The 14,899-nt window shown below is 51.9% G+C and overlaps 1 protein-coding gene across 1 annotated transcript in view; it reads left to right on the top strand.

Moving 5' to 3' along the window:
* Positions 1-11,834, top strand: part of JPH2 (junctophilin 2) — a 78,348-nt gene extending 66,514 nt beyond the window's left edge. Inside the window, exons 3-6 of the mRNA XM_003904716.5 lie at positions 4,904-5,022; positions 7,196-7,917; positions 8,709-8,803; positions 10,066-11,834. Coding sequence (XP_003904765.1) covers positions 4,904-5,022; positions 7,196-7,917; positions 8,709-8,789 — 922 coding nt within the window. The 3' untranslated portion in view covers positions 8,790-8,803; positions 10,066-11,834. The remainder of the gene's footprint in view (positions 1-4,903; positions 5,023-7,195; positions 7,918-8,708; positions 8,804-10,065) is intronic.
* Positions 11,835-14,899: the final 3,065 nt, after the last annotated feature.

The following is a 14,899-nucleotide window of genomic DNA, read 5'->3' as shown; positions in this document are numbered from 1 at the left end:
TCTCAAACTTTAGTCAGGATCTGGAGTATAAAACACAGATTCCTAGGCTCGTTCCCTTCAAATTCCGATGAGTCGGTGAGTCGGTCTGGGCAGAGCCTGCGAATTTGTATTTCTGAGCTTCCGGGTGATGAGGATATTGCGTGGGGGTCACAGACTGCATTACGAGAGGCCCTGGCCTAGAAGCAATAGCCTCCCAGCCATAGTGATTCTGCCCACCCTTCACCCCGTGAGCTGCTGGTATACCCCATCTACACTGCCTCGGGCAAGGGTCTGGAGAGCCTTGAAGGCCATACTCAGTAGCTAGGGTTTTATTGTGAGCACAGTAGGAGGACTTGCAAAGATTTGAAGCAAGGGGTGAGGCCACGGGTGTGTGCTTAAGCAGGCTCGCTGAGCCGCTGTGTGCAGGAGCAGCTGTAGGAGCGAGCTGGCAGGCAGGGGAGACACACGGGAGGGGGTGCAGGAGGAGTGGCAGAGGGTTCAAGAGTTAAAAAGGGAGCCAGAGAGACCGGCGTTGGTGACTGATGGGCTGTGGATGTGGAAGGAGGTGGGAAGGGGGGGTGCTGAAGAATGCCGGGATTCCTGGCCTGAAGGCTGGGATCAGAGACTGGGAGCATGGGATGGGGGAGAAGCGCTGATAGGATGCAGCGGGCCAGGCGGTTGGAGATGGACAGGGTGTGCTTCCTTCCAGCACAGCAGCCCTCATTGCCCTGGGCTGTGTGGCCGCCCCTGTTCTGGCTGTACACAGTTGTTCCTCCAAGATCTTCCAGGGCTGTGGGGAGAGGCTGCCTTTCCTGCCTGAGGAGTCCTCGGCACAGCTTCCAAAGGCACCAGAAAGTGGGCATCCTTCCGCTCACATGACCAACAAAAGGGGCATTTTCTCATTTTGAAGGCTTATCCAGCCCTTTCCCTCCTCCTTCCTCCTGGGGTTTCAGGTTCCCAGAGAAGTGGCTCTAAAAAGTTTAGAACTTTGTCTCACACATACTCACATGTAGGCAAAAATAAGCCTGGGGATATGCATGTAGCACACTCAGTTTTGATGTACAAATGTCGTTCTCCTCCTCCTCTTTCACCACCGCCACCAATACCCCATCATTATCGTCGTCATCATCATCCTCAAGGCTAAACACTTTCACGTGTTGTCTCTCACTTAGTTTTCACAGCAAGTTCAGGAGGGGAGAATTACTATCTCCACTTTAGAGATGAAGAAACTGAGGCACAGAGAGGTAAAGCTATGCATGCATCCAAGGTCCTAGAGTCCCAGTGGGGTGAGGTGAGTGAGTAAGTGAGGGATCTAAGTGCAGGGTCCAATCCAGGCTTTATTTAAAATTTTCTTCATAGGTTGTTCATCAAGGATTTATTTTTGCATTAATTTTGACTTTTAAAATATTGCATTAAAATGTGATTCCTCTTGATCCCTGAGTTTTTTTGGCAACCCTGTAAATTTTGCCCCTGAGGTGAGTGCCTTGGTCAGCTCATTCTGTCCCTGGCCTTGGCAGAGCCCAAATTGGAATCCGGGGCTTCTAATTCCAAAACTATGTGCTCTTAACTCTTCCCTAGGCTGCCTCCTTGCCCCTACATATGTGCACGCCTGCATGTGTGCCTTCAGCCATGTATTCATTCATTCAGTAAACATTACTGTGGCAATATGGCATAGTGGAGAGGCAGGGGCTTGGAAATCAGATAGCTCCAGGTTTGGAATCTTACTCTGCTGCTTGCTATTGAGTGGAAATTGAACCTGTGGTTAGGATGCAGACTCTAGATCCCACAATGCTTTGGTTTGAATCCTTACTCTGGTACTTACTGGCTGTGTAATAAGTTTGGGTGGATTCTTTTTTTCTTTTTGAGACGCGGTCTTGCTCAGTTGCCCAGGCTGGAGTGCAATGGGGCGATAATAGCTCACTGCAGCCTTGGTCCCCTAGGTTCAAGCAATCCCCGACACCTCAGCCTCCTGAGTAGCTGGGACTACAGGCGTGCGCCGCCACACCTGGCTATTTTTTTTTTTTTTTTTAATTTTTAGTAGAGACAGGGTCTTGCTATGTTGCTTAGGCTGGTCTTGAACTCCTGAGCTCAAGTGATCTTCCTGCCTCAGCCTCCCAAAGTGCTGGGATTACAGGCACGAGCCACCGCGCTGGCCTGGGTTCTTTCGAACCCTCCTGTGCCTTGGATGTCTCCTCTGTAGAGAGGGATGATGGGAATAACATCTACCCTGTAGAGTTATTGGGGGGTTAAATATGTTAATTTCTGTAAAGCCCTTGACATGTATTAAGTGCTTTGTAAATGTTAACTCTATTTTGTTTCCTTGAGCAAGACACCTTTCTGAACCTATTTCCCCACCTGTGAAGTAGGGACAGGTAAACACTACCTCACTACTCACAGTTTTGAGGTTTGTAAGGGATAAAAGGCCTGGTGCATAGTAGAAGCTTAAGGGAATTTATCCTCCTTATTGTGCACCCAGTTCTCTGCTGGAGACTGAGATAAAGACACACACACATCAATTCCCCAAGGAATTAACTCATCTGTAGAGAGTGGACACTCTGACTTGGCTTTGAAACTCATCGAAGGCACCAAGCTCTTCCTCAGTGTCAGAGTCCTTGCATGTGCCCTTCTGTCTACCTGGTTCATTGACCCACCCACCTCTTATGGGCCTAATGTATGTGTTTCTTCAAGTCTCAACTCAAATGTCAACTTCCTCAAGGAATCCTTTCCTGACCAGCCCACCTCCACCACCCATCAACATTAAGTCTTTCTGTCCTGCATTTTCATTGTATTCTCTATTCCTCCTTCGCGGCATATTTCACAGTTATAATTCGGTACTTTTTATTTCATTGCATTTTATTAAATAGTTTTTGTGTCTTTTACTAGCCAGCTCCCTCATCCGACAGTGGCCTTTCTGGTCCACAGAGTCTCTGTCCTCAGTTCCTGGCCATGCTTAGCTCCTGGCAGAGGCTCTGGCACATGCTCAGCTGCTGGTATAGAGCAAGCTTGTCTAACCCGTGGGCTGTATGCAGCCCAGGACGGCTTTTAGTGCCGCCCAACATGAATTCATAAACTCTCTTAAAATGATATGGGATTTTTTTGTGTGTGTGATTTTTTTTTTTTTTTTTTTGAGCTTATCAGCTATCGTTAGTGTATTTTCTGTGTGGTCCATGACAATTCTTCTTCTTCCCATGTGGCCCACGGAAGCCAAAAGATTGGACACCACTGCCCTAGAGTTACGTTGCCTGGGTTCAAAATCCCAGCTCCTGCACTTCAGGACTCTGTGACCTTGGGCAAATTGCTTAACCTGTTTGCGCTTCAATTTTCTTTACTGTAAAATAGGGAGAGTAATAACAGCACCAGCTTCCTAAGCCATTAGAATGAGCATATGAGATAATCTTCATAACTCCTTTAGAACCATGCCTGGCCCATTCAGAAACTGGACTGTTATTACTTTAGTGGGTTTTTCTGTGAGTTAAGCTAGGCTAACAGCTGAAACAGACATCCCCCAAATCTCAGGTACTTAACACAATGAATGTTTAAGATTTGCTCCTGTCACGTGCAACTGTGGGGCTGTGGGAAGGGGCTTTGCTCCACGCAATCATTTTATAGGCTCAGATTTCTTAACTTGGAGTCCATGGGAGGGTCTGTGGATAGATTTCAGGTGTCCATGAACTTGGATGGTGAGGGTTAGATTCGCCAGAAGTGGAGCCTGAAGTGGGGATTCTTGTGTAAGTGATTTATTGAGGGAGGCTTTCAGGAGAGAGGAGAATGACACGCAGGATGGCGTAGGGAAGGAGCTGAGCAAAGATGTGGTCTCAGCTGGAGACCTGCTTCAGCCAGTCCAGGAAGGACTCTGGAGCGTGGATTGTACTTGCTGCAGCTGAAGTTCCTTCCTCTTGAGGCAAGAGGAGGCTGACCAGTACCAGTCATTGGTATGGGCTGCCTGGGTTTAGGGGTAGGCAGGGCAGCATTTTAACTTCTGGAACAAGGTGGCTTCTATGGGCTACAGTTCTCTGGGGTAGTAAGGAGCCGTTAGCAGCCAACACTCACATCAGCCGGGGGTGGGCACATTTGCCCAGTGAAGGGATCTGCATAGGGCACCAGAAGTACCCTCTACAATGGGAAAAGCTACATCTATATTTTTATTAACTCCAACTGAAATGTAGCCTTCTCTTCAATTATGGAAATGGGCAATAAACCATAATAGTAGTAGTAGCAGCTGTGACTTTGTCACCAATAGAAATCTCACATATTTTCATGTCGTATTACATGTTGTAATTAGATATCCTTGAAATATCCTTTATGCTAATCTATACTTTAAAATTACAGTAGTTAACAGACCTGATATTTTGTTTAATGTGATTATAAATATATAGATTATTATTTTACAAATGTGTTGTTTTAAATATTTTGGAAACAGTATGTCAAGTAACTGCATCCTTTTGTAATCCTATGTATTTTATGCATTTGAAAACATTATTCTGAGAAGGATTTCATAGGCTTCACCACACTGCCAAAGGGATCTGTGACACAGAGGTTAAGTTCCCTATTCTGGGGTCTCAGCCTGCTCTGCATTCAACCAGCGATGCTGGGGAAAAAAGAGAAGTCACAGAGGTTTTTATGGGCCAAGCCTGGAAATAGCATACATGATGTCTTCCCATAATGCACTGGCCAGAACTCAGTCACTTGACCACACCTAACCACAAGGGAGACTGGGAAAGGTAGTGTATCTGTGTGCTCAGAAAGAAGAAGAAATGATCTGGAGAGTGCATAGCAGTCTGGGCCATGAGGCTCAATAAATATTCATTGACTGCCTGAGTGAAAGAACGCTCTGTTTAGCATGTCTCTTTGTGGGTTGGGGAGAAGGGGCAGAAGCCTGGTTCTCTGGAAGGATCCTGAGTCTTCTGCCACATTGTCTCCATAGGACAAGCCACGCCAAGGCCAAAGCTGAGGCAGCGGAACAGGCCGCCCTGGCTGCCAACCAGGAGTCCAACATTGCTCGCACTTTGGCCAGGGAGCTGGCTCCGGACTTCTACCAGCCAGGTAGGGCCAGCCAGGGAATGATGGGCAGGGTAGGGCTATCCCTAGGGTGGGTGCTTTTCTCTGCTTACTGGAATCTGAGATGTCCAAGTGGTTTCCTGGATGCCTGTGACTCTCGGAAACTGGGGCATGGTGCAAATGTGGGATGGGCTGATGCAAATGTGGGATGGGATGATGCAGGGGTAGGTGGGGAGACACATCTCTGCCTGCATGCTGAGCTCGTGGGGAGGGCAGCAGAGGCACTCCAAGTGGTCTTTTCTCTCTGATCTGAGCAGGGAAGACAGCTGGAGCTGGTGAAGCTTAGAGGGGAGAAGTCACTGGTGGATGAGAGGGAAAAATGGCTTCTTGCACTTGCCCAACAGTTTCAGTCAAGCATTGAGCACTGTCCATGTGTCAGGCACTGTGCCGGGCTCGGGTTACATAAGTGGGGTCCAAAATCTAGGGGAGCAGAGAGTCACAAAAACAACAGAGCTAGGTACAATAAACAGACTCTGCATTCGTTCAAACCCTGATTCTGCTGCTTCCCAGCTGTGAGACTTTGAGTGAGGTGTTTAACCTCTGTAAACCTCAGTAAACCTCAGTTTCCTGATCTGTAAAATGGGAGTAAGAACTGTACCTGCTTTTTTGTGGATGGATTACATGCATGTAAGGTACATTCCCAGTCCTCAGTAAGCTCTCAGTGACTGTGGCTGTTGTCTCATGATTACGGTTCCATTGTGCACAGCAGGATGAGCACTGTGTGGTTAGAATGGGAGCGGACGGAGCTCACAGGAAGCAGTTAGGCAAGAGGAAGTGTTAGAGAAGGCTGCCCTCAGGAGAGGCCATTTGAGCTGAATCTTGCAGGCTGAACAAGAGTCTATCAAGTCAGTGGGTCTCAAATTTGACACAGATTTCTGGGCCCACCCCAAGAGTTTCTGATTCAGTAGGTCTCAGGTGGAGCCCATGAATGAACGTGCATTTCTAAGGATCAGGCAACGCGGCTACTGCTAGTCTGAGACTGCACTTTGAGAGCTGCTGCACCAGATAGTGCTGGGTGAGATGAGTGGAGGAGGCGCAAAGGCACAGAAACTCGGACAGAGCAGCATGCCAGGAAGCCAGATCACAAAGTAGGCCGTGGATCCCGAGAATCGAGGCTGCAGAGTAAGGAGGACCTCCTGGCCTTGGTAGAGATCTGGCACATGGATAGAGTGGTGGGAGCCCCTGAGGGACAGAGGTGGGCATTCTCTGCAATGAAGGTTTTGGGTTTTTTTGTTTGTTTGTTTGAGATGGAGTCTCATTCTGTCACTAGGCTGGAGTGCAGTGGCACCATCTCGGCTCACTCACTGTAACTGCCGACTCCCTGGTTCAAGTAATTCTCCTGCCTCAGCCTCCTGAGTAGCTGGGACTACAGGCACACGCCACCACACCCAGCTAATTTTTGTATTTTTAGAGAAACAGGGTTTCACCATGTTGGCCAGGATGGTCTCCATCTCCTGACCTTGTGATCCGCCCTCCTCAGCCTCCCAAAGTGTTGGGATTACAGGTGTGAGCCACCATGCCCAGCCATGTTTTAATGTTAATGAAACATTTTTAAATTTAAGTTAATGACGTGATCAGATGTGCATTTTCTAAACGTGATCCTGGCTGCAGAAAGGAGGCCAAAGGAGGCCAGATGGAAAACCTAGGAGCAAAAACCTGTGCTTGGGAGGATCCCTCACTTCTGGTCACAGCACTCCCCCTGCTGGTCTATGCCGGTGCCGGGCCCTGAGCTCTGCCTTTGACATACATTTTCTCAATCCTTACATTAGTATTTATAAAATAGGTATGATCAGGCCCATGTTTCAGATAAGGGAATGGAAAGAGACTCGTGCCATAGTAAAGGACATCGCCTCTGGAGCCAGACTGCTGGGTACTAGTCCTGGCTCTGCCCTTTGACAGCTGTGTGACTTTGGGCAAGTGATGTAACCTCTCAGAGCCTCCCTTTGAGGTTCACAGTAGCATCAACTTCATAGGGTTACTACAAGGATTCGATGAGTTAATATTTGGAAAGCGTTTAGAACAGTGCCTGGCACTTGCTCAGTGCTATGTGAGTGCCTACTGAGCCCATGAATGAGGCTCGAGAGGTGAAGTGGCTGGCTCAGGATCGCCCAACAGTGGTGCCGGGTTTGAACCCAGCCTCCCTGTGTGCCCCTGGCAGGTCCAGAATATCAGAAGCGCCGGCTGCTGCAGGAGATCCTGGAGAACTCGGAGAGCCTGCTGGAGCCCCCCGACCGGGGCGCCGGCGCAGCGGGCCTCCCAGAGCCGCCCCGCGAGAGTCCTCAGCTGCACGAGCGTGAGACCCCTCGGCCGGAGGGTGGCCCCCCGTCACCTGCCGGGACGCCCCCGCAGCCCAAGCGGCCCCGGCCCGGGGCATCCAAGGACGGCCTGCTGAGTCCGGGCGCCTGGAACGGCGAGCCCAGCAGCGAGGGCAGCCGGCCAGTCACTCCTTCCGAGGTCGCGGGCCGCCGCAGCCCCGCGCGTCCAGCCACGGAGCGCATGGCCATCGAGGCTCTGCAGGCGCCGCCTGCGCAGTCGCGGGAGCCGGAGGTGGCGCTTTACCAGGGCTACCACAGCTATGCTGTCCGCACCATGCCGCCGGAGCCTCCGCCCTTCGAGGACCAGCCCGAGCCCGAGGTCTCCGGGTCCGAGTCCGCGCCCTCGTCGCCGGCCACCGCCCCGCTGCAGGCCCCCACGCTCCGAGGCCCCGACCCTGCACGCGAGACCCCCGCCAAGCTGGAGCCCAAGCCCATCAACCCCAAAGCCGAGCCCAGGGCCAAGGCCCGTAAGACTGAGGCCCGAGGGCTGACCAAGGCCGGGGCCAAGAAGAAGGCACGGAAGGAGGCAGCGCTGGCGGCAGAGGCAGAGGTGGAGGTGGAAGAGGTGAGGCTGTCAGAGAAGGTGTGCCTAAGGTCGGGTTCCCTAGAGGTAGCAGGGCTTGAGGCAGGACTCATGGGCGGGGGATTTGGGGGTGCGAAAGACCGAAGCAGGATAGAGCAGGGGAAAATGCAGCAGGGCTGGGGATTAGGGGAGTATAGCCTTGGCCTGGTCCACAGAGGACTTTGGAGTATAAATGGCCCCATGGAGTCCTCCTGCCTTTGCACCTGGTATCCCATTGGCAGAGGCAGTTCTCATGAGCAGGGGGCAGCTGGGAGCCTGAGCAGCTGGAGGGTGGGTCCATTTGCCCAGTCAGGGGTTTGGGCTGGGCACCAGCAGCATCTGCTATAAGGTGTCGCAGTGAGGGCTTCCTGGAGGTGGAAGAAGGGCCCAACAGGACTTGGGTTATAGACCTCCTGACTTATGGGAGGCAGGGAGCTAGGAACCGCAGCAACAAAGACTGAGGCTGGGCTCTGAGGGACAGAAGAATGCGTCCCAAGGGGAATTAGCAGTAAAGAAGGCAGGATGCCTGGGTTCCAGGCCTGATCCACACACTATATGACATGGAGCATGATCTTGTCCTTCCCTGGGCCCTGAGGGATTTGGTTGTGTCTAAGTGGCCTTTCAGCTGTGATGGTCTGCCATCCAGGTGACAGGATACAACAGTGAACAAAGACGGCAATGTTGTTACGAAGGTCCATCCAGAAGTTCTTGCTCTGTCCAGCCTTGCTGTGACCTGGGTGGGGGGTGTCTCAGAGGCCATGGGGACTCAGGCAGCCTCTCTCTACCGCTCCCAGGTCCCCAACACCATCCTCATCTGCATGGTGATCCTGCTGAACATCGGCCTGGCCATCCTCTTCGTTCACCTCCTGACCTGACCCTCGCCTACCAGGTGCAGCCAACTGGCTGGAGGAGGGGTTAGGGGTAGGAGCCCCTGGGGAGTTCGGAGCCAGGGTGGTGGGAGGAGGGACCTACCCAGTACTTGGATGACAGTCCTGTGACTAATTGAGGTCCACCCACCTGCAGAAGCCAGGACCTAGAGTGTAATTTGATACCAACACACACACACACACACACAGACACACACACACTCTTACTTTCATTAGTACAATGTTTGCAGAGCACCTGCTCTCTGTCAGGTGAGCACTGAGGGCTTCATTCACTCATTCATTTGGTCAACATGTAATGCTCTGGCGGGAGCTGGGTATACCGCAAGGACTCACTGCTGCTTTCAGAACGTGGTGAACACAATGAAAGTAACCCTGAACTTAGAGCCCATGACAGAAAAGTCTTGCAGTTCAAACATTAAGCACAACAGGTGTAGACTGAGCTCACCTGGGATGGTGGGACACTCATCTCTGTGCTCCCTTTCTCTCTTCCCCACTTCAGTCTTTAATCCCTTGGTCCCCCAGCCTCCTCCCGTTCCTCTGCCCGTTGGTTCCCTCAGTTTTCTCCCCATGATGGAGCTGGGGGCTTGGGTAAATTCCCATGAAGTGGAGTGGGCTGGGCTGGGCTGAAGGAGAGTGGCCCTCACTGCTCTCAAGATGAAGCATCTACAAGACAAAATCTTCCCCCTGCTGGAACCAGCCTTCACAGCCTCAGTCCCATGCTTGGCGATAATAACAGGGTTTCTGCCTTTTCCCCAGGCCCCCCTGTTTGATCCTAGCTTAGTTTGGGCTAGAGGTTCTTAATCAGCTCCTGAAGAGTCTATGCTGTCACCACGTAAACAGTCAATGACAATACCAGCCTGGTAGGTGCTGCCGTGGGGGTGAACGCTTGAGCTCTGCAGGTGCCATGTTTCACAGGGGCGCTGGGAATGTTTCCTGCAGGCACTGATTCCTTTAATGACCTGAAGGGTGAAAAGGAGTGAACCAGATGACAGTGTAGGAGGAAGAGGGAAGAGATGAGTGCACCAGCAAAGGGAACAGCATGTGCAAATAAACAGAGGCAGGCAGCCAGAGCCAGGAGAGGCCTCAGGGACCTGTTTGTGACCTGCTGAGTATCAGAACCAAGGGACAAGGCTGTCTGGGGGGATGCAGAGGTGGGATCTTGCCCCAGAGAAGATGAACCCTGAGGCTTGAGCCCTGCACCTGGCTTGGCGTCCCAGCCACTGCCCTCCCTCCCTCACCTGACCCTTTTGCTGTCTGTTTGCAGAGCCAGAAGTTCCTGCTGAGGACATGAGGACCGTCTTTTTGCAGTGCCAGGCAGGGTGGCCAAAGAGGACTGGACTCTGGACCTGGAGCCCCGCGGTCCAGTTCACATTCACCCAACAAGAGTTTCAAGAGGCCTCCCATGGTGCCTGTGCTGGGTGGCGGTGGTGATGCCAAGAGGAATGGAATGTCCTGGGCTCCTTCAGGAGCTCTCTGCCCAGGGGCAAGGAGAGCCCAGAGAGAAGCACCCTGATCTCTTGAGCTTCCTGATCTGCTCCTGTCCCCTGCCCTCCTCTACTCCCTTGCCTTTCCCTAGGTTGTCCCCTCCCTGGGCTTTTGTGTGTTTTGGGAGATGTCACCTAACCAGGATGTTAATATTCAATCCCATCCCCATTCCTCCCACCCTGCCCCGCTTTGATTTAATCCTTTGGCTGTGGGCTGAGGCCTCCCAGGGAAGCTGGGTGGGGTGGGTGCTGAGACCCCCTCAGACCAGTGCAGAGGCCTGTCCTTGTGCAGTCTGCACTCCGCACTGTCTCCCTTGCCTGTAGATGTTCTGGGTGACAGTAGAGGAAATGGACAAGGTCAGTTTGAATATCCCAGAACACAGTGCTGTGTCTCTTCCCACCAGTCCAGTCAACTTCCCTTCTGGACCAATAGATGAGGGGAGACCCCATAGAGCCTCTGGCTGGGAAGCCGCTGGCCAGGTGGCCAAGGGGCGGGGGTGGGAAGAGGGGTTAAGGTGCAGTGATGATGGCCTGCTTTGGAGTGTGTCTGAGACTGGGATTGCATTTGGGGTTTCCCGTGTGCTGGGGATGCTAGAGGGTCACCTGCAGGAGGCCTGGGACCGGTGAGAGAAATCTTCTGTGATGCCCTGTGGAATGGCTTGTCTCCTCCCCCATCAAGGCCCACCGAAAGCTCAGGGGAGCACAGAAGCCCATGGAAGCCCAGGGAGATGTCCCTGGGGAAGACACGCTGCTTGTCAAGAAGCATTTCCCAGCAGGAGAGGAGCAAGCCTGGGGCTCCAACTGGGTACAGCCTGGGTGCAGTTATAAGCCCCTTTGGCTTACTTGGCAGAAGACTTGGATGTACCTCACTTAAAGATGTTTTGTACCACACTAGGTCTCTGGGCCCTTGCGTTTCCTGGGGGTCGGGGGAGGGCCAAAGGCCATGGTTTCTTGCCTCCAGGAGGATGGAGGGAAAGAACTTCCAGGCCCCTCCAAGCCTGGGGAAGGACGTGGCCTCCAAGCTGAGCCAGAGGGAACTGCTGCTGTCCTCCCTTCATTTCTGTGGACCTTGGGGGCTTTGGCTTTGTGGCAGGGCCTCCCCAGGCAGCTCTGGGACCTAGGAGTTTGCTTCTGATGGGGTCGGCTTCCCCATTTCCCCTCAGTGCTTGGGAACCTTCTCCCTTAGCTTCACACTTGCTGTTTCAAGCCCTGCTGGGACCTTGTGACTTGGCTGGAATCTGGGACTGCATTTTCATGGAGGAGAACCTGCAGATTCTTCCATCCTCAGCTGGCCATGGCCCACAGCTCTGTATCTGCATCTGAGCTTCTCAAGACGCCTGGAGCATGAGGGGAATGGGGCAGGGGCACTGCTCAGTGCTGACGGGCTCCAGGCTCAGTCTCAGAGATTCTTGTCCTGTTTTTTGTTGGCTGGTGCTGGAGACAAGCCTGTGCCTGCCAAAGCTCCCAGGCCTAGTTTGGGGGCTGGTGTTTGGGGTTGGGGTTCAGGATGCTGCAGTCTGTGCAATAATAAATCTGCATCTGCTCACGGGCTCTGGCTGGGCTGCAGTGTGCTTGTGGGTCCAGGATGAGGGGCTGGCTCAAGGAGGGTGGGTGGAAAGAGGCTGGGAGATGTGGGTCCTGTCCGTCTGTGTCCTCATTCTCACGATACTTGAGGGGCAGCTGAAGGGCTTCAGTTTGAATGGGGGCTCAAGGGCCACAGAGTTTCTACAGTGGAGTTTCTAAAGCAAACTTCCAGAAACTTCTATGAGTAGCTGACAGTAGAATCAAGAGCCCGCCCTTTGAGGTGGAGTCCCCCTAGTCTCCAGTGCTAGCCTGGTCACTTTCTTCACTTCTCTGAGCCTCAGTTTTCTTATCTATAAAATGGGGATAATAACAGTGCCTACCTCCTGGTAGTGGGGATTACATTAGATATTGAGGCTGTAGAAAGCAGTGGAGAAATGGAGACGAGTGTTGTTACCAAATTGCGGTGCTGTTAGCTCTGCTACAAGCCCTCTTGCATTTTGATAGAGGATCCCAGGGACCCCAAAGGGGTGGAGGTGATTCAGATACTAGTTGTTTAGTCAGAATATCTCAATCAGTGGGGGACCCTGATGTGATCTCCACACTCCACAGAGGCTTAGAGCAGAGGGACTTGCCCAAGGTCACACACACAGCAAGTTGGTGGCAGGAAAGCAGTTCTCTTGACTTTTTAGGAATAAGCACTGCCCATGAAGTTACTCTCAAAGTTGGTGGTTCCCAGCGAGGGGGTTGGAGAAGAGGGTCCCTCAACCAACAGTAGGCTTGAGTTCAGGCACACCCTGTCCTCAGGAGCCTGGCTCCCCCACCCAACCCAGCCCTGTCACTGATGGGCCGTGTGCTCCCTCACTCCCTTTTTCTATGCCTCAGTTTCCTCCTGCTGAGGAGACTGCAATCCCTGCCCTACAGCCTTCATAGGCAATGCAGTTGTGAGGCTCAAATGAGATAGATTATAGTGATAAAGAGGTTTTAGGCTGGGCATGGTGGCTCACACCTGTAATCCCAGCATGTTAGAGGAGGCTGAGGCAGGTGGATCACTTGAGGTCAGGAGTTTGAGACCAGCCTGGCCGACATGGCAAAACCCCATCTCTACTAAAAAAGAAAATACAAAAATTAGCCAAGTGTGGTGGCACGTGCCTGTAAACCCAGCTAGTTGGGAGACTGAGGCAGGAGAAGCACTTGAACCCGGGAGGCGGAGGTTGCAGTGAGCCGAGATCAAGCCACTGCACTCCAGCCTGGGTGACAGAGCAAGACTCCATCTGGAAAAAAAAAAAAAAGTTTTCAAAACTCTGGAATGATGCTGGGATTCCAGGAAGGATGGGCTTAGAGGAACCACAGAAGGGGAGGTGGGAGTGGGAATGAGGAGGGAATTGTTTTAATCTGTAGCCTTTGATAAAAACCCACAGAGGGAGAGCAGGTGGGTAGCCAGCCCAGTTGGCCGGTCTGCAGACACTGTGTGTGTGTGTGTGTGTTTGTGTGTGTTGGATGAGTTGGGGTCGGGGGTGCCTGTATTAAACTCACTTTGGATGGTTTGCAAAGGAGGCAGCTTCCGGAGCCCCAGGATTGGAGACTCAGAGCCAGGTAGGGTTGGTCGAAGACAGCACCCCCCGTTGGCTCAGGGGTAGGACACAGCCAGGCTGATGCCTCCTCTTCCAGTCTTGACCACAGGCAGCTCTAGGAAGTCTGATGGGTCTCCTGCCATGCCCGGAATGCATTTAAGGTGTTTTGTACCATGCATGAACTTAAGAGCATTGCTGGTCCACTGCCTTGAGGTCTCTGCAGGACTCTTCTAGGGCAGTGTAAGGGAGGGGACCTAGGAACCATGGGGGTCAGATTTGGGATTCGGGCAAGAAGGGAAGTTTCATAATCTGATGGACCCACAGAAGACCCAGCTGTTCTGGAAGAGATGCAGGCCCAGATGATGACCTTTGAAGGTGCCACGCCTGAAAAAGTGATATGAAGATGCTCTCCGCCAAATAAGAACTAAAAATACAAATAATACCTAAACTGTAAAACATGAAACTTGCATGTATGCTGAAATTAAAATAGCTCTTAGGTTCTTGCTTTGTGCAAAACTCTGACTATGCCTATGGAGGCCAAAGTTCCCACTCCCTCTCGATCTGTCGGCCTGTCTTGCTGGTACACTCAATGGAGTCAGGTGGCCATAGGTCAGACCCTGTGCTAAGCCCTTCACCTCCTGTATGTGGTGGCAGAACAGCTGTATGGTTCAGCACATGGTTGCTGGTTCACATCTTGGCTCTGTCCCTTAACATCTAGAACTTTCTTTCTTTTCTGGGGGTGATGAATACTATATTACCTGCCTCTTCAGATTGAAAATATGAACACGGAACTTAGAACAATTCCCAGCATGATGTGAGCAGATGGTAAATGCACTGTTATTTTCAATTCTTCACAATATCTCCATGATGTATGTATTCGTCCACCCATTTTGCAGATGAGGAAAATTGAGCCTTGGGGAGATGGAATGATTGGTTCAAGGTATCACAGTGAGGGAAGGACAGAGCTGGGACTGAAACCCAGAGCCTGTGCTCTCTTACAGAACCACACTGCTCCCACCATGAAAGAGTGAACTTCCCATCACTGCAGATGAGCCAGCTGAGGGGAGATGCTAGTCAACAGGGATGCGGCAGGGAACATTTGTCTATTGGATATGAGTGAATGCAATGATTCAGAATTCCTGAAGGAGCTCAGGGAAGGAAGGAGGGGGTCTCTGAAGAAGCCTGAGGAAATAACTCCTTAGGTTGTCAGAGATGGAGGCACTCTAAGATATCAGCTCATCTGGCCCCCTGTTTTTCCTATGGGGAAACAGGTCTGGAGAGAGTGTCGTGATTTGTAAGGATCACACGGCAAGTCACTGACAGAGCCTGGACTGAGCGGGGAGTCATATTTTGTCCATAGACCAACTGCAGGTAAGACCCTCATGTAGGGCAACAGATGCCAGGGCACCCCATGTGTCAGAACATTCACTCCAGGCTGTCTTGACCAGGTGCCTACATCACAGTTACTACTATTACTACTGCTGCTGCTGCTATTACTAGTAATTCTTCTTCTTCTTCT

This window comes from Papio anubis, chromosome 16 (assembly GCF_008728515.1).
Source record: "Papio anubis isolate 15944 chromosome 16, Panubis1.0, whole genome shotgun sequence".
Classification (NCBI taxonomy): Eukaryota; Metazoa; Chordata; class Mammalia; order Primates; family Cercopithecidae; genus Papio; species Papio anubis.
Note: the sequence above shows the minus strand (reverse complement) of the source record. Positions and strands in the feature narration are given on the sequence as shown.